This window comes from Nicotiana tabacum, chromosome 1 (assembly GCF_000715075.1).
Source record: "Nicotiana tabacum cultivar K326 chromosome 1, ASM71507v2, whole genome shotgun sequence".
Taxonomy (NCBI): domain Eukaryota; kingdom Viridiplantae; phylum Streptophyta; class Magnoliopsida; order Solanales; family Solanaceae; genus Nicotiana; species Nicotiana tabacum.
The window spans coordinates 166,550,824-166,573,842 of NC_134080.1; the positions used below are offsets into that span (position 1 = coordinate 166,550,824).

The 23,019-nt window shown below is 34.6% G+C and overlaps 2 protein-coding genes across 4 annotated transcripts; one reads left to right on the forward strand and one right to left on the reverse strand.

Moving 5' to 3' along the window:
• Positions 1-585: 585 nt before the first annotated feature.
• Positions 586-7,696, forward strand: LOC107801753 (subtilisin-like protease SBT5.4). Its single transcript, XM_016625135.2, has 12 exons — positions 586-823; positions 1,239-1,348; positions 1,422-1,519; positions 1,743-1,907; positions 1,986-2,094; positions 2,645-2,864; positions 3,422-3,742; positions 4,265-4,359; positions 4,731-4,976; positions 5,884-5,998; positions 6,094-6,307; positions 6,799-7,696. The coding sequence occupies exons 1-12, from the start codon at positions 740-742 to the stop codon at positions 7,350-7,352; spliced, it is 2,331 nt and encodes a 776-aa protein (XP_016480621.2). The 5' UTR covers positions 586-739; the 3' UTR covers positions 7,353-7,696.
• Positions 6,661-22,674, reverse strand: LOC107801754 (DNA-directed RNA polymerases II, IV and V subunit 8B). Of its 3 annotated transcripts, none has more exons than XM_075254442.1 (5): positions 22,242-22,674; positions 15,127-15,209; positions 13,478-13,635; positions 8,715-8,809; positions 6,661-8,185 (listed from the first exon to the last, which is right to left on the reverse strand). In XM_075254442.1, the coding sequence occupies exons 2-5, from the start codon at positions 15,197-15,199 to the stop codon at positions 8,164-8,166; spliced, it is 348 nt and encodes a 115-aa protein (XP_075110543.1). In that variant the 5' UTR covers positions 15,200-15,209; positions 22,242-22,674; the 3' UTR covers positions 6,661-8,163. The 3 variants fall into 3 exon arrangements, with proteins under 3 accessions (XP_075110543.1, XP_075110540.1, XP_075110541.1); XM_075254440.1 differs by having other exon boundaries at positions 7,193-7,332; XM_075254439.1 differs by having other exon boundaries at positions 6,661-8,809; positions 22,242-22,672.
• Between the last annotated feature and the right edge of the window lie 345 nt (positions 22,675-23,019).

The window sequence follows — 23,019 nt, forward strand, 5'->3', positions numbered from 1 at the left end:
CCACGCAACCAAATGAAATTACTTAAAATGTTTTCTAATTCTTGATCAAATGAGAATTGCTAAATATTTTTACTTGTGTTACTATATCAACTTCTGATTTGTAAACGACATAACATAATAATCACATCTGATGTTAATATTATTGATCCACGTGTTTTCTTTTTCATATTTTAATCACTTCTTTTCTTAATGAATGAAACATTACCAACATAAGATGGAACGAGCCTTTTAAAGTTAAATTAAAGGTATATTTACAGTAATAAACGGAAGTAATGTTTTAAAGGTCAAAGTTGAAACTTTTTCCAGCACGAGATTGTTCTCAAGTCTAAGAACAGCATTGGCGCAGTAAGTTTACATTCCAATGCCTAGCCTTTCACAAAAAGGGTCAGCTGTGGAAAATTGAAGAAATTATATAGCCTTTTCTACTGGTTGTATGATTATTATGACTTGGAGATTACAAAAAAAAAAGGGAAATCACCCACGTGTTGGATAAATCAAAAAGGCAATTAATTCGACTTTCTATGACTTATACAAATCCTATCATCTTTAGTATAAAATGAAAGCAAACAAAACTAAAATAAACTTGACACTTTTCTTTCTCTCTTCTTTGAGTTATCATTAATTTCATCAAACACCTAGAAAAAAATGGCTCTCTTCGTATGATGAATTCGTAGAAGTTGCAATATCAAGCACAATCATATATAAGAAATATATATTAATCCCTGTCCCTTATAAAACGATGTCTTCTCCAAAAATTTCTATCTTGTTTCTTTTTCTCATTTTATTCTCCTTACGGACAACAACAGCTTCTGCGACCAAAAAGGTAAGTTTGCTCGGTCCTGTTTATTTACTATATAAATTCGTTGTAATCATGGTCTTTTAGGTTTAGAAAAAATGAAACCATCTCTGGTTAGCATTCTATGTAAAAACATGAATTGGATAATGCAACATTTATATGTGTCAAGAACATTTCTTCTTCTTCTACCACCACCGAGGAGTGTCGTGTGATGGGTGATCTTTTCACTTTTAATCAGAATTATTCAAGCGTTAGGAATGGACATACGTGGAGTGAATTTAAACTTGATGGGTTCAACTTTAGTAATGGACATCATTCAATGAGAATGGAGAATTTCTTGATAGGAGCAACTTATCCCTACACAACATGAATTTGAATTAGTTGGACTAGTGAATTTCATATGGTTCTTCTGTCTAATTTCATATATATTCTTCGACTGCAGTCTTATGTGGTATATATGGGATCGCATTCTCATGGCTCAGCTCTTACTAGGGCTATTCTCCAAAGGGTATCAGATTTCCACATTAACTTCCTCGCAGCATTCTTGGGAGGGTATGAAAAACTTTCTGTGAAAATTTTGATCATATCTTAACATTTATTTCTAATTATTTATTTATGCATGCAGCAAAGATAAAGCAAAGGAATCCATATTTTATTCATATAGAAGGCGTATTAACGGTTTTGCAGCTGATTTGGAAGAGAAATTTGTAGCTCTAATTCAATGTAAGCCTTATTTATTCCACACTTACGTTCTAGAGGAGAGTTTAAGTTTTAAACTTAGTTGATGGGTTCATTATTATGAGTTTAATTAGTCGAAATTTTAGTGGTTTTTCCGTTTCGAAATTATTGGTTTTGATTGAATTCGGTGTACAAAAGCTGAATCCATCTCATGTTTATACTTTCTGATTAATCATTAGTTGATAAACACTATTAATTATGTGTGCAGTGCATCCTAAGGTGATTTCTGTTTTCCCAAATGAAAGGAGAGAATTACACACATTCCATTCTTGGGATTTTTTGTCTTTGGAAGACAATGGTGTAGTTACCTCAGGTTCTTTGTGGGAAAAAGCCAAGTTTGGGCAAGACATTATCATTGGAAATCTCGATACAGGTATGTATATATTTCCTTTTCTGTTCATCATTATTTTGTGTCTGAATGAGATTAATAATAATTCCTCCGATCCTTTAGGTGTTTGGCCAGAAAATCCAAGTTTCAATGACGAAGGTTATGGGCCCATTCCATCAAGATGGAAGGGTGAATGTCAAAATGACGATAAGGTTCCATTTTCTTGCAATAGGTATATATGTCTCTATTACATGGGAAATATAATGCTAGTTCTATTCTACTGATTTAAAGGTAATAAATAGGTGGGTTGAGTCAAACTTAAAAAGTCCAAGACTGATCAAATTAATAAACAGGTCATGATTCAACCCATCCAAATTTGACACGAGTTGGTCAAATGAGTTGGTTTAACATACAAATAATGGTTCCTACCCACATTGACCCAACTTCCCCTTCCTTTTTGAAAAAGAATGTGAAAGATAATGTATTTTCTTAATTTATTACCTTAAATTCTTCCAAAATTACATAATTTTCAATCTACAAGTTTGATTTGCATGTTTGGGTTGTTTTGGTTGCATTGACCCATTAGGTTAATTTTGACCCGTTTTTATTTAATAGTTTGGTGGGTCATTTCGGATTCAATAGTTGGTTATATTCAAATCAACAAACAGATCATAACTTTATCTATTTAAACTTGAACGAGTAGGACGGATTAAAAAAAAGGATCAATTTTTGCATGAACACATTATTCTAACAAACGTTGTGATTTGATGCATAATTTGTAGGAAGCTTATAGGCGCCAGGTATTTCCACAAAGGATATGATGATTTAAGGGGAAATAATAATACAAGTAATATTCCCAACTCTCCCCGTGATACCGAAGGGCATGGAACACACACACTGTCCACTGCGGCTGGTAATTTTGCTCCCAAAGCAAGTGTCATAGGAGTGTACAATGGCACTGCAAAAGGTGGTGCCCCTAAAGCTAGAGTTGCTGCTTATAAGGTACCTAACCTATTACATTATAGCATTCCATTTCACTCAAAAGTTCAAACCACTATAACATGAACATAAGATTTAATTTATTAAATTGACAACATAAAGAACTCTTTTACACTATTAGTGTGCTTTAACCAACGGTAACATGTACATCTTATTTTTCAACTAACCAATCCTACTTTTTATGACCGTTACCTATAGTTATTTTCTAGGTGATCCGATAGTATTTAAAAAATTACGTAAGAAACTAAGCTCTCTTTTTTCTTTAATTTTTTTTTAAAGAAGTTAAGCTCATGAAAATAGGGTTTAACTTATATATACCGAAAGTTTAAGACTTTTACATTATTGGTGTATTTTATATAACCAGTTAGAAGTAGGTAATAACACGGCCTTACTTTTCGAATTCATTAGTCTCACTTTTTATGAACGGTACTACAAGTAGTTATGTTTTAAGTGAAATGATAGTGTAAACTTTTGTACTAGTAAACTCCATTTGATTATAGCTTTTAGCTTCCCGTTGCATTTAAAAGCTTAAACAACTTTCATTTCTCTTTGAATACAAGGTGTGTTGGCCAGCAAAACAAGGAGGAGGGTGTTTTGACGCTGATATCCTCAAAGCATTCGATTTCGCCATAGATGATGGTGTTGATGTGATCTCTGCCTCTGTTGGTGGAAAACCACGGCCATATTTTAGAGACGCGGCGGCAATCGGGGCGTTTCACGCCATGAAAGAAGGTATCGTAGTGGTGACTTCTGCAGGAAACTCAGGACCTATGCTTTCAACTGTGGGCAATATTGCACCTTGGATGATAACCGTGGGAGCAAGTACCATTGATCGTGAATTTGAATCCAATGTCAAACTTCAAAATGGACTTACCATCAAGGTTATAGTTTTGACTAAATTTTCTTTATATTTTGCAGTATTTATATCTATAATTAGCATTTTATTTGGCCCTCTAATTAAATTCAACTTGAAAATTTTCTCGCAATTGGCTCATCTGGCTTAAGAATTCATCAATTTGAAGTCATATAAGGTGTCAAGCCTTAGTTCGTGAAGTAGAAAGATGTGTGACGACTATTCTATTTCGTGATATGACACTCTTTCTTTTTTAATATCTTTTACAAAGAATGAGACTATTTAAAATTTTAAAATTCCTTAGCTATTAAATTCTTATTCATAATGACACGCTCTTATACCTATAGAAATGTCATCACATGCTTAAGATCACAAGTTCTAATGATACTTCTGATATGTGCAAAAAATCGATATATTTTTTAAAAAAAAATTCATCAAATACGTCATATATATAATATTAAAGGAATGGGGTATTTCTTTATTATTTACTTGATTCATTGATTATTTTGTTTATCATGACATCAAAAATTTTGTTCTCTTCATCAAGTAGGGAACGAGCATTTCTTATCCATTGCCAGAAGAAAAATTCTATCCACTTATTAATGGGGAGCAAGCTAAAACTGCAAATGCAACGGTTGGAGATGCGTAAGATTGTCCTACTTCGAATCTAATACTCTCTTTATTCCATTTTATATGACACGCTTTCTTTTTAGTACGAAAAATGATACAATTCTATATTTAATAGTAATTCTTTAAAGTTTAAACTTCTAGTTTTATCTTAATAACATGTTCTAATAGTCATAGAAAGGTCATGTCATATATAAGATTATAAGTTCTAAGGATACTTTGATCTGAGCATGTGCGAAAGTACTTCTTTCTTAACCTTTATGTTCAGGCAAACACTATCATATAAAATAAAACATGCAAACACCGTCATATAAAATGAAGCAGACTTGTCCGCTTTAGGTTCCTTCGCCACAGTTTTCATTTAGATTTTTGTTTATGCATGCATGCAGTAAGCTTTGTAAGCAAGCAACATTGGATGCTAGTAAGGTGAAAGGGAGGATTTTGGTTTGTTTAAGGGGAAATAACACGAGAGTAGATAAAGGGCACCAAGCTGTAATGGGAGGTGCTGTTGGAATGATACTTTGCAATGACCAAACGAGTGGAAATGACATTATTGCAGACGTTCATCTCCTCCCAGCTTCCCATATTACTTACAACGACGGTCTTGCCGTTTTTGCCTACATCAATTCTACCAAGTATCTTCTCTTTCTCTTTACTCAGACAAACCTCCGCTTGTGCTTTAAAATTGAAATGTATAAGTAAATGGATTCACATTATGGGAAAATATTTTCTAATTTTCCCATGTTTGGTAATATACATTTCAATTTGTTTTCATTTCAACAAGTAGTAATTTTATTCATTTTTCGGTGTTTGGTACGTATCTTTATAATATACACTATATTATTATAAAAAAATTCACGATTAATGTACCTTAATCTATAACAGGTTACTAATTAGTAGTAGTACTTATTATAGAGATTTACTTCTAATTACCTTGTAAGTGACTTTATTAATTATGTAAATATTTTTTAGGTCGTCAAAGTACATAATTTTAACTCTACTTTATAAATTCTATATCCCGGAAGTACTAAAAATTTTATACATTAATCATGCATGTTACTATTAAGGCAATTACGAGTAAATCTGCATGAATTGATAACCTATTAAAAATGTGCTAACCTGATATAATAGTTAGCTTAAAAATTTTGTACAGTCGGTGTATGTAACTTATGATAACATATTAGTTACCCTTTTGCCCAGATCACTAATTAATACTTATCATAGAAATATATTTGTAATTATTTTATAAGTGATATCACTATATAAGTACTTTTATATGTATTGTCAATGCATAAAACTCAAAACTCTATAAATATAAGTGATTAAATTGCTCATATACAAGTTCAATAAGTCCATAGACTACAGACTACTTTATTCTATGTATTGTCAATGCATAAAACTCAAAACTCTATAAATATAAGTGATTAAATTGCTCATATACAAGTTCAATAAGTCCATAGACTACAGACTACTTTATTCTATAAATATAAGTGATTAAATTGCATATATACGACACTAATGGTTCTACCTTGTATTAACTAGCAATGCTATGGGCTCAATAACCGCACCAAAGGCAACATTAGGTATAAAACCTGCTCCAACTATGGCTTCTTTTTCATCCAGAGGTCCTAATTTGATTACACCTGCAATCCTCAAGGTTTGTTATAGAGCAATTATTGGTTAGCTACTTAATTATTTATTACGTTATTGTTTTTGTACAAAATTAATTTTGTGTTACTGTTGTATATATAGCCTGATATCACTGCACCTGGAGTGAATATTATAGCTGCCTACACCGAAGGAAATAACCCCTCAAATGAAGTATTTGACAATCGTAGAACAGCTTACAATGTAATGTCTGGAACATCAATGTCGTGTCCTCATGTCTCTGGGATTGTAGGACTTCTTAAAGCTATTCACCCTGATTGGAGTCCTGCTGCCATTCGATCTGCTCTCATGACTACTGGTATATACCCTTTTTTTCGTTCTCAAAGCTATTCACCCTTAATTTATCTGTCTTGTTTTTTAGGTTTTTATAGTATTAATATGACTTAGATAGTGGTAAAAGCGTTTACACCATCAATGGATATAAGTTAAACCATTTCAAAAAAAGAGTTTTAACTTTTTTATACTAAAGTGTAAAAGAATTATTAAAATAAATCGTTTTGAAAATGGTACGTTTAATTAGTAATAGTGTAAAAGAATTTCTACGCTATTAGGTTGCCCAAAATATAACTACCGCCCCATAATAAGTTGAATTAGCTACTTAAAATATAACTAAAGGTAATTAACTACCCCTTAATAAGTGGAATTGGTTAATCATAAAAAATAAGGCATGCAATTTACTACAACAAGCTAAAATTACACAGGTAGCACAAAAATTCTTTACAGTCATAATACTTTATCTGATTTTGATCTAGTTTTACAAATGTATCAAATGGTTTTATTTATTTTCAGCAAGCCCAATAGATAATACAGGAAAACCGTTGCTTGATACCACCAAGGAAGCAGCAACACCATTTGCATCTGGAGCTGGGCATATAAGACCAAATCTTGCTTCTGATCCTGGACTAGTATATGACTTAGAAGTGAATGATTATTTAAACTTTCTATGTGCATCTGGCTATGATAGTCAAGTTATTCGCACCTTCAACAAGGCTCCTTATATATGTCCACCACTTAGTAATTCAAGTCTTTTGGAATTCAATTATCCTTCAATAACTGTTCCAGCTCTTTCTGGCAACTTAATTGTGACTCGTACACTGACAAATGTCGGTCCGCCGGGTACTTTCACGGCTCGAGTTGGCCAGCCTCCTGGAATCTCAGTAGTTGTGGAACCAAATGTGTTGATATTCAAGAGCCAAGGTCAGAAGGAGAGGTTTAGTTTGCATATTAAAGCTGTGAATACTACTTATCTTGCTGGAGTGGATCAACACAAATATGGAGAGTTGGTATGGTCAGATGGTACTCATACTGTCAGAAGCCCGATTACTGTGGAAATTGCACGTTGAGATTATATATCACACTTTGATTATTCTTAGCTAACTAAACCAACCTCTGTGTAAAAGTGTAAGGTGAATGAATGATCACCCTCACTTAGGTAGCTAGGTCTCTGTATCAAGAAAGAAAAAATACAGAACAACGAAAAAATTAAATCTATTAGATACTTCATCCTTGTCCTCAGAGGACGGATGGGTGGCTGGGCGAGGCATAGGAGTGACAACTTGAAGATTCTATGTTCGGATCTCAGTTGTAACACTCGCTGTAAGCTCATCTGCTCCACCTTCAGTAAGCAGTTTACCCAACACATGTACAAAGCTCTATTTATGTTGTTCAAGCATCCAATATTGTTTCACTTTACAAAGTTCTGAGAAAGCAGATTATGTTTCACTTGGTTTCAAGTCTATATATTGAAAACACAAGTGCATTTTATGTATTCAATCTCCTAATGCATACATGAAAATTTTTGAACAAAAGTTCTTATATATTCTATCCTACTTCTAATGCATATAGGTATCCACGTATAAAACAGAAACAGGAAAATATTGAAATAACACAGGGCTCGGAATAACAACAGCAGCATGAACTGCAATTATGTTACCAGTCGATAAGAGTTCTAAATTCTTCATCACAGAATACTAGTAGTTGGAAAATATTCTTCTCTTTATGTCACCAGATATAAAGATCATAACTGCACATTAGGTTTCTGCACCTCAACAACATAAATAGAGCTCCATTCCTTGGTCTCCATTATCATCTCAGTTACATTCTTTCGATTTCTTGAAACTGAACTCCACACGAAAGTTATCACGTGCCAGTAGCTTAGCTAACAAATGCTCTTTCCCTTTCAAGTTAAAACTGAGTTATTATTACCAATTCTTTAAATCAAACCTTCCTCATGAGAAGGAAAATTTTCTGATCCAGCTCAAATAAAATGTTGCTTATCAAAACAGTAAATCCATCGTTACACTAATAAAATGTTGCTTATCAAAACAGTAAATCAGTTGGTCCCAACAACCAGAACATAGATAAATCTCAAACACTAAATTTAGACCTCTAGCCCAAAAAAGAAAACAGAGAAAAACCGAGTATAGGAAAGTACCATTATATTCCACAATAAAATGCAATAGAAAAAACTCGTACTGAGAAACAAGTCATAGAAATAAAATAGAAATGGCACTTAGAATTTAATCTTCGCATATGGGAGATCTAAGAAGTCAGTCTGAGCCAATTCCATATCAACTCTTGGAAACAAGAAGTAAAAAGCAGATATTGCTAAGGTGTGCACAAATGATAAGGCAAGAACATGTCAGAAATAATGAATTCAGGTTCATGGAATTGAATTGAATATGAGAAAAGTTATCCAAACATACGCTTTAACATGCTTTCCTGAACCTTCCTCTGAGATCCTATATAGCTTCCCATGCATGACATATTCAAACTTGTCAGCAAGTGATTTCTTGTTACCCTGCCATCACGTTGCAATACCATCAAGTATTATCTGGATTTCTAGGAGTTTGACCACCAGACATAACAAGTATCAGACGGTCAAATGAAAAATGAAGAAAAAGAAAGAAGTTCATATATGCATTTAGCTAGACAATTACATTAGAGGTTAGCTCTAAGCATTGGCAGAGATCTTTCTATACCAAAGAACTGAACCAGAATAGATCGAACCCCTCCTTTTCCTTCCAATTAGCGAGATTCTCTCTTACTTATGATATTGTGGTCAAGCCTAGCTTCTTAAGATATTTAGTTATCAAACAGAAGTCTTAATTAACGTTTCAAGTTTGGCCTCATCATCTGTTGCATGGAAGTTTACTCAGAGTTTCAGTTATTTTGTTTGCATGGGTTGGAGCCATGGGAGAATATGTGGCATATTATAGACTTCCATAGAAATGTTTCCTTATAAGCATATTTCAGAGCAACAAGTACGCCTATATGAATCCCTACGAGAGGCTCCCTCTCTATTTTCTACTGGTATACTAAAACTAGACCTAAGGGTTATATCATGACTAACCTTAACTCCAAGTAGCTGGTATAACCTATATGGATCTTTTGCTTATGTTGTGTACTATTTTTCAACAAGTTTATATGGATTTCAAGACCAGGTGTATTATTAAAATGAACGAAAAAATATTTAACCTTAGTACACTGTTTGAGTAAACCAGGTGTAAGCTTCACAGGTGAAGGAAATTATTTACAAGCCTATATATTGAAAACATAAGAGGATGTATATTCAACATTCTCCTAATGCATAAACTGAAGGAAATTATGGTCTACTCATTGAAAAAGACAAGGGGTTCTTACATAGACAACCAAATATAAAATGCATACAGGAGGATGTTCAAGTACACAAGGATCAGAATAACAGCAATTAGGAAACATTCTTTCTAATGGTAGCAGGTACAAGGATCGTACAGTGTTTTAAAAGGCGTTTTCGGGGCGAGCTCCGGAGCGAGCCCTGGGGCGAAGCGCATCAAACATGCCCCGAGGCGATGGTGTGGGGCGAAAATCTCAAGAGGCGTACACACAGCAATTTGGGGCATATGTCCGGGCGTTCGGGACGTACGCTCAGGCGTTTGAGGCGCGTTTTTTTAGTGAGGCGTAAGCCCCAGAGATTTTTTCAAATTTAAACAAAATTTATTGAATAAGTCCATATAATACCCCAAATTCTCAAAAGTCAGCTTGGTAATTACTCAAAAGTTTTAAAAAGGAAATGAAAAGTATTAAACTTAAAAGTCAAGACCTTTTTTTATTGATTGAAGCCCTAATTCATGGTCTTTCCAAATTCTTTATCTTATCCGCTAATCTGCTAATATCTCCCAAAAGCAACGAATATTCAATTTTTTTGTTTACAAATACAAATAGAACTTCATTCTCCTTCATAGAAGCAAGTTCAAAGTTCAAATTGCAGGTTAATTATCCTTTTTGTTCCTCCATGTAGAAAACCTTATAAAATGTTAAAAGTTAAATACCTATGGGGCTTACGCCCCGTGCCTCGGGGCTTATGCCTCGCTGAGGCATATGTAAAGCCTTTTAAAACACTGGGATCATAATTGCAGACTAGATGAGGTATGGTTGTGGATATTGCATGGATCTTTCAAGAAACACTGAAAGATTAGCTACAAAAAATGTATGTACTTGTACCGAATGCTTATACACGCACAGCAGATACGAATCCATAGTCGAGTCCATAAAAATATATAGCAATAAAAGATAGAATCACATAAGTCAAGCAATAGATCTTTTTGGAAATGGCGTGTTGATTGAAAACCCATATTACAAATTCTTTAGGGTTAGTAGAATTTGTACAATGGCGGAGAATGTAAGGCGGGGAATAAGAGAATGGGCCTTGAAAGGGAGCTCCATAGCTATTTGACGATGAGGAAACATGCCAAAGCGAACTTAAAGATAATAAATACCACACTTTACAATCATTGCAAAAAGACTCCAAAAAATGACCTTTTTGACACAAAGGAGACTTGAAAGATCTTGATGTGTTTCCTTATGAATGAGATCATAGTTGTCTTAAGTTTTTAAGGGATACTTATATGTTACGAGTTTAGGAAGTTAAATGACCGCAAGACAGATTTTCTGGTTTAGTTTTGGTGACTAGTTTCAAAACTGAAGACTTCAGCAAGTACTATTTACTACTTTGGTTCAACAACCCATAAAGTCAGTTTAAGGAGATCCATAAGCAAACACCAACTGAAAGATGTTAAGATAATTCTAGGTTACCGAATTTATTTTGGTTCCCACTTAACTGGATTTGACAAAAATTGAGATTGCATAGTACCTTTGAGAAAACAGTAAAGCAAAAATCTCGTGAACCAAAAATATTCAATAGAAGCTAAATGCGAAAGATTCATTTAAAAAAATCAAAATATAGAAAGGAGAAAGAAAAACAAGGTTATTTGGGAAAATTTTGCTTCAATGGTTTAAGTCTTAAAGATATCAAAGTACGGACAGAAGTTTAGTTCTCATAACCATTGGGGCGGCCATGACGTTCCTGCAGTTTTCAGAATTGATTCATACAAAAGGAACAGAAGCCTTGTAAGGGAATATAAGTCACTCTGATTAGCATGTCCCTCTACTTCTAGCAAAGTAAATATGAAAGCCCCATTTGTCATGATGTGCCATAACAGGCCAGTTCTAATGCTTGGTGTTAGCTTTTTCAAGCCCTAGGGGAGGCAAGATAGCAAGAATAAGGTTGGAAACCAGAAGGGAGTTTGAGAACACCAAGGAACATTGAGGAAAATTAGAAATTCGGACTCAGTAGAAACTAGAAAGTACTCAAATCTGTCAAAGATTTTGGAACCAATATGTGTATGTGCATACAGGTTTTTGGTCTCTCCAAAATGCAAGATCTGGAAACTAAAAGGAGAACCACATAAACTTGGTTTCCTCTGTTTTAAATCAAGACTGAGCCGAATTGACATTTCCAGTTCATGCTACCTGTTTCTTTTAGCATATGCCCCAATTGTGTTTTCCAAGCTCGAATCATGTTAACCCCAGTAAAGCTATCATTTAAGGCAAAGAAACTTTGAAAAAGACGAAATAAAAACCCAAAAAGTCATCTTTTATCAATGCTCATGTAAAAAAGGAGAAATGGAAAAAAAGTGAAAAAGACCAAAATAAATCCCAAAGTCATCTTTTATCAGTGTTCGTATTTCTCAAAAAACGAGAGGAGTAAGAAATGGAAAAAGGATAAACATGGCCAATGAGGAATCATATAGCCGACCTAACTTGTTTGGGGCTGAGGCATAGTTGTTATTGCTGGAGAAAAAAAATGAAAAAGGGACCTAATTTAGTCTCAGGCGAGTTGCCAAAACAGATTAATAATATACGTAATAAATCAACAATCTAACATAAAAACCAAAACTATTTCTACAGAAGATGGGAAGAAAAGGGAAATGAAGAGAATAGCAATTGTAAGGTCTCCTCTCTCATTAGCCCATAGGCGAAACAAAAATCATAGCAAGGTATACCTACTTAGAAGGAAATAATTACAGTTATCTGTAGAACAGTGTGTTCGTGGAAAGTAACAGGACTGGAGCCATGTATATAAGTGTACATCTGCTTGATATAACAAATGCTCCAGCGAGGATAATGACATATTGAAGCATAACAAATGTACAAATAGCAGAAATCATAAAATCAGAGGACATCTTACTTATAAGAAATGCAAAGCAAAATTTCTTCTCTAGATGCTCAGAATTTAAAGCATTGTACCATCTATCATTAATCCTACATATGACAGAAATTCTTGATGCATATGTCATAGTCGTTTATTCACATTCTTATCTATTCTTGCTTTCCTTGATTTTTCCCTTCTTTTTCTTTCTCAAATGCTAATGAAATCTAACAGAAAAGGAACCAAACAACATTTCGTTATCATCCAAATAGCATTATAGATGGATCCTTCAGTGCCGAATGGCGATAAATCTAGTTATGGCAATACCAAATGATTACACCTTTCACTGGCAGATACCATTTGTTTGTCCTGCCAATTATCTTAGAACGCAATTGAACAGCCATCACAAACTGTATCAGAAGGAACCACACCTCTGTGGAGCAAAAATGTGTCTTATGACACATCAAAACAGACACCAAAAATAAGCTGATATATTCACTAGTTTCTAGATCTAGTTACTAGATGAGCTATCTAATTGATGGATTTCATAAACACTTCCAGATAGACAAGGTTACAAAACCAAAATATTTTAAGGGGCTCACTTCTTCAAGAACAGTACATTCCAAAAGCCTCTATATAGCAAGTTAGTTTTCTAATGAAAATACATATATTTGTATCAAAAGGCACTTGATGTTTCTTATTTTTCTTTTAAAAAGGCAGCCCGGTGCACTAAGCTACCAAAAGGGTCTATTGTACGCAGCCTTACCCTGCATTCATGCAAGAAGCTGTTTCACGGCTTGAACCTGTGACCATAAGCTCCTTGCCTTGATGTTTCTTACTTAATGAAAATAATTCGCCATGGTAACTTAAACACATATCCTGGAGACTTCAAGTACCATCTTTATGATTGTTAATATAAATCACAGAATCAGAATTATATCAGTCAAGCTAACACTTGCAAATCCACAAGGATAGACATAAATCATTACAGCATATTACCTGAATGAAATAATCAGTATCTGGTGTCCCGTCCAAGTTCAAAGTAGATGCTAAAACCATCATAAATTTCTCTTTCACACGCATAGGATATATCTCAGTGTTCACATCCAACAGCATGTACATATCAAACTGCTCACTTCGTGCTTCAATGCGATTAACTACAAAATGCACAAGATATTCTTAGATCACATCATTTGCAGAAAACATGTCTGCAGCTTAATAATTCATGGTGGCAATAATAAACCAAATTTAGTCCATCATATGCCAAAATTCACAGTTTGTCAAGAAACTACACTAACTCTATATTCCATTACTCCATCACATGTGTAATCAGCAATACACTTATCAGTACTCTAGTGTTCAATGCTGATTGCTCCCAGTTGTAATTTGGCCTGTACCCAGTCTGCTGAACCACCAGTGTCCACCACACAACCCCATGCCCTTCCTATGCCCATTATCACTCATGCGAAAGACACTAGAAGGTGTAAGTATAGAACGAAAGATTGGATCATTTATACTGGAGACTATCGGAAAGAAGGTCATATAAGACCACAAGACCATATCTTTGTCTCAGAGGTAGCGCTCTTACTGTATGACGGATGATGTTGTTTGCCCAGGAAAAAAAACCAAGAAAAAAGAAAGACAACGAAGTCCAGCAAACATGGATAGATTAAGAAAGCCAGTACAAAAGCACAAAACTTATCAAAATTCATCAGAGGCATTTCCAGTAAACTACATGAATACTCTTTCCCCTTTTCTTTTCTTTTTTTGAATGTCCACGTAACAAGGAGTTTTTCCTTTAACCTTTTTCTTTCTCCTAATTACAGTCATCGTTAGAATCCGGGGTGGGCCAAATTACATAACAAAGGGAGACTTATTTCAAAGTGTTAAGATAGCTCGCACTATAGATGCAATGATAAAGCAACAACACCTGTCTTTTTCTTATAGGTAAGACATGGGGCAATAAGCCCGCTTCACAAGTTCCCCTGTTTCTCGATTGAAAGCTAAAGGTGCCAACCATCTAAGCAAAGTCTCATTTGTCAAAGAAGAGAGCCAAGACAAGCTCAAGTTATCAGGGATACGAGAAGGTCATATCCTAATAATTCCTGGTCTACTGTGAACAAACTATCTTAGTTAATTTCTTTGATTCCTTCAACTTATTCTTCAAGTGGTGTACCATGACCATATTATCACTTCCCCTTGAGATAAAAATTGATATGGTCGGACAAGTATATTATTATGGAATGCAAAGTTAGGACATCAACTGGGGTGATGCATCAATCTTTCACATCTATTTTAAATGATGGTGGTGTCAGGGCTAGCTTGCGTATACGTCGACTATTTTACTGGGTACATGCTATCTCCACCAGCACAAATACCGAATAACTCTGCTCAGTAAGGCTTAGCCAGATAAGAGGAAATTACCTAATATTTTTTGTCAACCTAAGACCTCATGGTTCTCCACTCACTTCAGCACAAATACCATTTTTGTCAACCTAAGACCTAATATTGGGCGTCATTCACAACGTTTTTTCACATAGTGTAAAGTTCATTTAATTAACAATTGAAAAGAAAAAATTGACAAGAACTAACAGAGAGCATAAACAAATTGATCAATTACAGCGGGGAAGAATGATAAATTGGCATACCTCTATCGAACTTTTTACCGTCCGGATCTTTTTGAGTGACTGTAAACATATCTTCGAACAATGTTTCAACCATCTTGAAGAACCTGCAAAAGTCATAACCATTGTCACAAAGCTTTTTTTTTATAACTTGAGAAATTTCCGAGGCCAATAGCGCACGGTTCGAAACACAATGGAGGATTGGCCTACCCCTTTACCCTTCTCCACACTGAATCTAAAATATATAGTCTAAACCCTTTGAATTAGTTGAATAAAAGTAGCTTTTAAGCACTTGAGTTTAAAAGCGCTTTTGAAGTGGTGAAGCTGAATTTAAAAAATAACAGTGATTTTTTTCCCTTTGACCAGATCTTTACATTAAATTCTTTCTGTATACTTGACAACTTCCTATTTCAAACTCTTTATCATTTGCAATTTCTGGAGATTCATAAGTATTACTAGTATAATAATCTTTTAGTACGTTATAAAACATAATAGGCTAATTTCGGTGCAAATAGATGAATAAGGAAGTCACATGAAGAAAACACCAAATTTGATTAACAAAAATGTTTATTGCAATTATATTGAGAAGAAAAGGTGTTTGGATTGGCTTATTTTAAATGCTTATTGACTTTTAAGCACTTTTAGTTTCTGTGGTGTTTGGCAATGATAAAAAGTGCTTAAAAGCACTTACTTTTAGGCATAAAAAGTACAAAATAAGCTAAAAGCCAAAAATTGGGTATTACCAACTTATGGCTTTTGGCTTTTAGCTTAAAAACTAACTTTTATAAGCCAATCAAAACACCCTCCTACTACGGCGGAGAATAAGCAGGAACGAGAAATTGCAGAAAGGAAAGAAATAACGTGGGGTTAGGGCATACGGGGGAAGGGTACTTTAGAATTTACAAAAATATGTAAGGGATAATAAGGTAAATGACTTGGTCAAATTTGGAGAGCTTTTCAGCTAAAGAGCAACTAAGTTGGGAGTAATATTTTGGTCGACAAAAGAAGTATAAAGCCTCATTTGTTTACACTTAACAGAGGTCTAAATCTTATACAGACCTGATATTAAGTATATTTTGTTTTTAAAATTTTAAATTTTAATTATTCAGATCTTAATCATTAAGTGTGTTTATTTTTTTTTTAGGGAAAATTACTGTCACACCTCCTTTTTCCTATACCCCGGAAGGGTATATATGGAATTATTTCCAACTTAAACTGACAATCGAAACGGGATTATTTATTTATTAAATTCAGAGTCGTCATTTGGGATAATTTTATGGTGTCCCAAGTCACCGGTTCAAATCCCGAATCGAGGAAAAGATTGACTCTGTATTACAGTCCGCGAACACAGAAATCCGGGTAAGGAATTCTGTTAACCCGGGAGAAGGTATTAGGCATTCCCGAGTTTCGTAGTTCTAGCACGGTCGCACAACTATTATAATTGGCCTATTTACTTGATTTTAGTACATGTTTTTAGCCTATGGTGCAATTTTAACTTTATAACCGCTTTTATTTAATTATTTTTTAGGAAGGTTTCAACGTTATCTAAAACACGTCTTGAACCACGTCACATAAATGCACCCGCGGTCCCAGACATATTTTATTTAACTTTGTTGAGATTTGGATTTGGGTTACATAAATGCACACCCGAGTTTAAGAAGGTGATTTTTAAAATAGTGCGCCTAAAGTAACTACGCATTTTTAAACTTGCGAGGGCCATGGAAATTCAACTAAATGGCACGCCTCGAATTCTAAGGATTCAAATGTTAATTAAGCGAGGGCCATGCATTTTAAGATTTTATTTGGCACGGCCTCAAATCTATTTGTCTAAAAATCAATCGAATTATTGAAGGCCATAAATTAATTGTTTTATCTACTACGGCTCCCCTCACAATTGTTATCTCCACTCTTTATTCTTTTTATGCAATGGACCTTGGATATACCGCAGCCATGTTTCCTACCCACAATACTTCTTCAGTGCATCACAACCACAACCCGCTACTGAAATGAAATGGTCCACAAGACTTAGCTACTAAGATCAAGTTCAATATCTACCAAATCTCTAGCATCATAGAGTATGAAATATGAACGAGAAATAACAACGCAAGGAATCAGACCAAACTTGAGTTTATGACATACATAGAGATACTCACTAACATTGTTATTCCATTCAAATAGGCATTATAAAACTCTACAATTTATATATCAATCAAGACTAAGATAAAAATGAACCTTTACATGAATTTGAGCTTTGATTTATCAACTTGAAACTCAAAACATAATTGGAGAACCTCAACATCGACCTCGCTAGCTTGACCGAAACTTGCATGTTTTAATGGGTAAGGGATGTTGCGTTTTGGTAGTAGCTTTGGGAGCAGAAACGAGGTGTTTTTGGGGTCTTTTTAGAGCTGATCGGGGACTGTTATTCAGCTGGTTTGCGGCTATTTCCAGCTGCTTTTTTGGCCTGCTTTTTGCTACACTTTTGGAGTGGTTAATGGCTGAAACGCTGGAGCTTCAAGGCTGGTTTACAATGGATGTTTTGAAATTTTGTGAGAAGAGTTGAAACAGATTTTGGCGACTTTGTAGAGCTCTAATGACTGCTTTTTATGATGGAAGAAGGCTGGCCAGAGTTGGCGACACTACGGCGAAACGCTAGAGAGGTAGTAAGCTAGCAGCAAACGGTTTCTCATCCCTCTCGTGCCCTCTCTGTTTTTCCCCACAAACAACTACTCCCTCCGGCTATCCACATGAATCACTTTATATAAATGGACACCTTAAAGAATTATAAGTGGCTACTGCAACAAGTTGAAATAATTTAACATTTAAGACTAACTTTCACCACATACTTCCATCAATTATGTGAAACAGACACAATCATTTGGCTTCAAAATCCTACAATAAGAATCTAATGATCAATGACTAATTTCAGCTCAAGTAATCAGTTGGAATAATCAGCCCAAGCAATAGCTAACATAGAAATGACAAAGCAAGTCCGGTGATGAATTCCCGAAAATATTTTTTGATTCTTTTTTTCAGGAAGAAAATCTAAAGATTTTTGGATTTCAGTTTTTCACCTAAGGAAGAAACTTTAAAGATAAACAAAAGATAAAGTACGTTTCTTTTTTCTTCTATATACAATATCCTAGAGTTCTAGTGAAAATAAAAGAATATTTTTTTTTCATTTTTCATTAAATTCCCAAAGAAGAACCTCAAAAGAAAATCTTTTTGGATTTTTGAAATGAATACCTTAAAGAAAACTTTTTAAAAAAAAAAAGTACTAAAAGAAATTATTATTTTTTTGAATTTTTAGTCCTAATATAATAAAGGAAATATAAAAACAAATTTTTATTTTAAGTTCTAAATATTAATTGCCTAAAGGAAAAACCACATCAAATAATTTTTTTTTCAATTTCTAGGAGTAGTATTCCTAAAGAAAATTCTAACGGAAATATAAAAACGCAAAATATCCTCTCTTTTTTTGGATTTTGAGTTATAACACATTTTTTCAAATACAATATAAAAAGTACAATAACAAAAAACTCGACATTACTGTACAAAATAAAAGGGTAAAAGACGACATAAAAAATCAGACTCAAAACATAAAAAAATAAATTAAAAAAAACATTCTTAAGCAACTCCTGAATGAGCGATCTTGACTGGATGGTCCTAAGGCGTCTGTCATGCCCAAACTCCGGTAAGTAGATCCACACTTGTATGAGAAAATTAGGACAAAATAAAGTTAAAGACCTAGAATGCTAGGTGAGACAATAACCTTTCATGTTGGACGCATGTCTTATGATTGAGGCTATTTTTGCAAAATGGCTTATGTGGCTAAAAATGCAATATTCAGCTAAGACCCCGCGAAGCCAAGAACCTAAACTCACTAGGAAGACCAGATCCTATGTAGGTTGCCTACGTATCACGCCCCGAAAGATGAGAATCAGGTATGCGTAGTTCGGGCAGATCGGATACGAGCGAGAATTTAAAAAAATAACTAATTTAGAGAAAATATATTTTTTGTCTTTTGTTTTGAAAAATAATGAAACATGTAAACTCTTTTGGATTTTCTTTTCCCTTTTTTTGATTTTTTGATTTTCAGAAAATGATGAAAAGTGCAAAATCTTTTTTTGAATTTTTCATGTTTTTCTTTTCTTAACAAAAAATGTGACAGAAAACATAATTGGTCCATACTTGCTTTATTTTTCACACTTCACCCTATTTTTTTTCATTTGCCCTCAACTATTATTGGTCCGCCAAATGACCATTTTACCCTTGAATAAATGCAACATGTAGCACATAGAATGCATCAGGATGGTCTTTTATTTTTGGGTACACCTGTCCTAGACGCACCCAACCCCTGTGTTGAATCCCAAAGTCAAATGCACATGATGCAAATAAGCATTCCTACTAGGGATCCGGCATGAGGCTGAGTTATTCTAAGTTCAAAACCTGGGTATGTTGTTCTAGACTTGTGTACCCGAGTGGACAACTCGAGCCGAGGAGAGCTACGTACCGGGAACCAAAAGGCCATCCGGCTTTGTAACTTGTTCGAGCCTCTTCCTAATTTAAGGTATGACACTAACAGAAAAGTAGTTACGCCAGCGTGCACATCCCGAAGATGAGAAGAGAAGGGTTTCGTAGCAGTTTATATACAGTTCAGATAATATCAAAGCGGTAAGAAGCAACATTTAGCACATTACGCCCAAACATGTAAGTAAAATCAGATAATAAATAAAGCCAAATATAACAATTATTCTAAGCTCGAATTCTGAACCTTGAACCAGAAGTTCTGGGTTCTTATCCCAAGCAGAGTCGCCAGAGCTGTCACACCTCCGTTTTACCTACACCACCGGAAGGGTATATAGGGAGTTTTTTCCCACTTAAAGTGACAATCAAAACGAGATTATTTATTTATTAAATTTAGAGTCGCCACTTGGGATAATTTTAATGTGTCCCAAGTCACCGGTTCAAATCCCGAATCGAGGAAAAGATTGACTCTGTATTACAGTCCGCGAACACAGAAATCCGGGTAAGGAATTCTGTTAACCCGGGAGAAGGTTTTATGCATTTCCGAGTTTCGTGGTTCTAGCACGGTCACTCAACTATTACAATTGGCCTATTTACTTGATTTTAGTACATGTTTTAGCCTATGGTGCAATTTTAACTTTATAACAGCTTTTATTTAATTATTTTTTAGGAAGGTTTCAACGTTATCTAAAACACGTCTTGAACCACGTCACATAAATGCACCCGCGGTCCCCGACATATTTTATTTAACATTGTTGAGATTTGGATTTGGGTTACATAAATGCACACCTGAGTTTAAGAAGGTAATATTTAAAATAGCGCGCCTAAAGCAACTACGCATTTTTAAACTTGCGAGGGCCATGGAAATTCAACTAAATGACACGTCTCGAATTCTAAGGATTCAAATGTTAATTAAGCGAGGGCCATGTATTTTAAGATTTTATTTGGCACGGCACGCCTCAAATCTATTTGTTTAAAAATCAATTAAAATATTGAAGGCCATGAACTAATTGTTTTATCTACTACAGCTCCCCTCACAATTGTTATCTCCACTCTTTATTCTTTTTATGCAATGGACCTTGGATATGCCGCAACCATGTTTCCTACCCACAATACTTCTTCAGTGCATCACAACCACAACCCGCTACTGAAATGAAATGGTCCACAAGACTTAGCTACTAAGGTCAAGTTCAATATCTACCAAATCTCTAGCATCATAGAGTATGAAATATGAATGAGAAATAACAGCGCAAGGAATCAGACCAAACTTGAGTGTAACACATACATAGAGATACTCACTAACATTGTTATTCCATTCAAATAGGCATTATAAAACTCTACAATTTATATATCAATCAAGACTAAGATAAAATGAACCTTTACATGAATTTGAGCTTTGATTTATCAACTTGAAACTCAAAACATAATTGGAGAACCTCAACATCGACCTCGCTAGCTTGACCGAAACTTGCATGTTTTAATGGGTAAGGGATGTTGCATTTTGGTAGTAGCTTTGGGAGCAGAAATGAAGTGTTTTTAGAGCTGATCGGGGACTGTTTTTCAGCTGTTTTGGCAGCTGGTTTGCGGCTGTTTCCAGCTGCGTTTTTGGCATGCTTTTTGCTACATTTTTGGAGTGGTTAATGGCCGAAACGCTGGAGCTTCAAGGCTGGTTTACAATGGATGTTTTGAAATTTTGTGTGAGGAGTTGCTGCTGCGTTTTCACAGGTATTGAAACGGATTTTGGCGGCTTTGTAGAGCTCTAATGACTGCTTTTTATGATGGAAGAAGGCTGGCCAGAGTTGGCGACGCTACGGCGAAACGCTAGAGAGATAGTAAGCTAGCAGCAAACGGTTTCTCATCCCTCTCGTGCCCTCTCTGTTTTTCCCCACAAACAACTACTCCCTCCGTTTCAATTTATGTGAACCCATTTGACTGGACACGGAGTTTAAGAAAAGAGAGAAGACTTTTGATCTTGTGGTCTAAAATGAGGCACATATATTATGTGTGACTATAAATCTTTGTGTAAAGGTAAATTATTTACAAATAAGGAAAGGGGTCATTCTTTTTGGCACGGACTAAATAGGAAATAGGTTCACATAAATTGAAACGTAAGGAGTATATAATAGGCTATTCACATGAATCACTTTATATAAATGGACACCTTAAAGAATTATAAGTGGCTACTGTAACAAGTTGAAATAATTTAACATTTAAGACTAACTTTCACCACATACTTCCATCAATTATGTGAAACAGACACAATCATTTGGCTTCAAAATCCTACAATAAGAATCTAATGATCAATGACTAATTTCAGCTCAAGTAATCTGTTAGAATAATCAGCCCAAGCAATAGCTAACATAAAAATGACAAAGCAAGTCCGGTGATGAATTCCCGAAAAGTTGGCAGAACAAAACATCGAACAAAGCTACACTTAAATGGAGAATAGGTTCAGTTCAACATTTAAACCAAAGTGAGCGACAAACTAAAACAGATGGAATCATTATCGGATTCAGTGACACATCCACGAAATCAATTAGGAACATGGGTTGAGTAACTCAGATCTTCATTCATAGATTTGAAGTAAAATAGACAGATGAATATCTACGTACCTAAATGCAGTGAAATCAGTGAAATCGGACCCAATGAAGGCCGTGGAGACTAAATACGAAGCTCAGCCAAGCAGAAATAGCAAAATCAGCAGATCCGAACAAAGAGCAGGGCCAATTTTTCAACCACAACAATATGTAGAACCCAGAATATGAAAGAGGAAAACAACAATGTCGAACAAGGATGAATCCTGGTCTTCTATCCTCTCTTTTTTGTGAATTTTTTGGATTACAGATCTAAGATTTAATTAAGAGCTTCTCCTTCTTTTTCGATTGGTTTCAGATATGTGTGTTTTATGAGTGAAGGAGTGTGTATGAGAGCCAAAGTGAGAATGGAGGAGAAGAAGGAAAAATGGAGAAGAAGAGGAACTCAGATGCGCCGTTTATCTGGGGTTAGGATCTGATCTCATTTTTTTGTTTCTAATTACATGTAGGGCAGGGTAAAGGGTAAGGGGTATTTGGGTAAGGAGATTGGGCTTGGTTGGACAGATTTTGGTGCCATTTATTTTTACTTATTTTGGCTTTAAAATGGCCCAAGTTCCGAATTTAAACTCAATTAAATAAACTCTTTATTTCCTTTTCTTTTTTCTTTTTTTTAATTAAAAATTCTAGAAATTAAAATTCTGGATTATCTAAAAGTGTGAAATTAAACTAATTAACTAATTATAAAAATTATAAAAGCTACTTAATCCTAAATTAAAAGAGAGAAAATCAATAAAAGAAAAAAGTGTAAAAACGAAGCAATTTTTGTGATTTTCATTTTTTATAAAACAAGTAACTA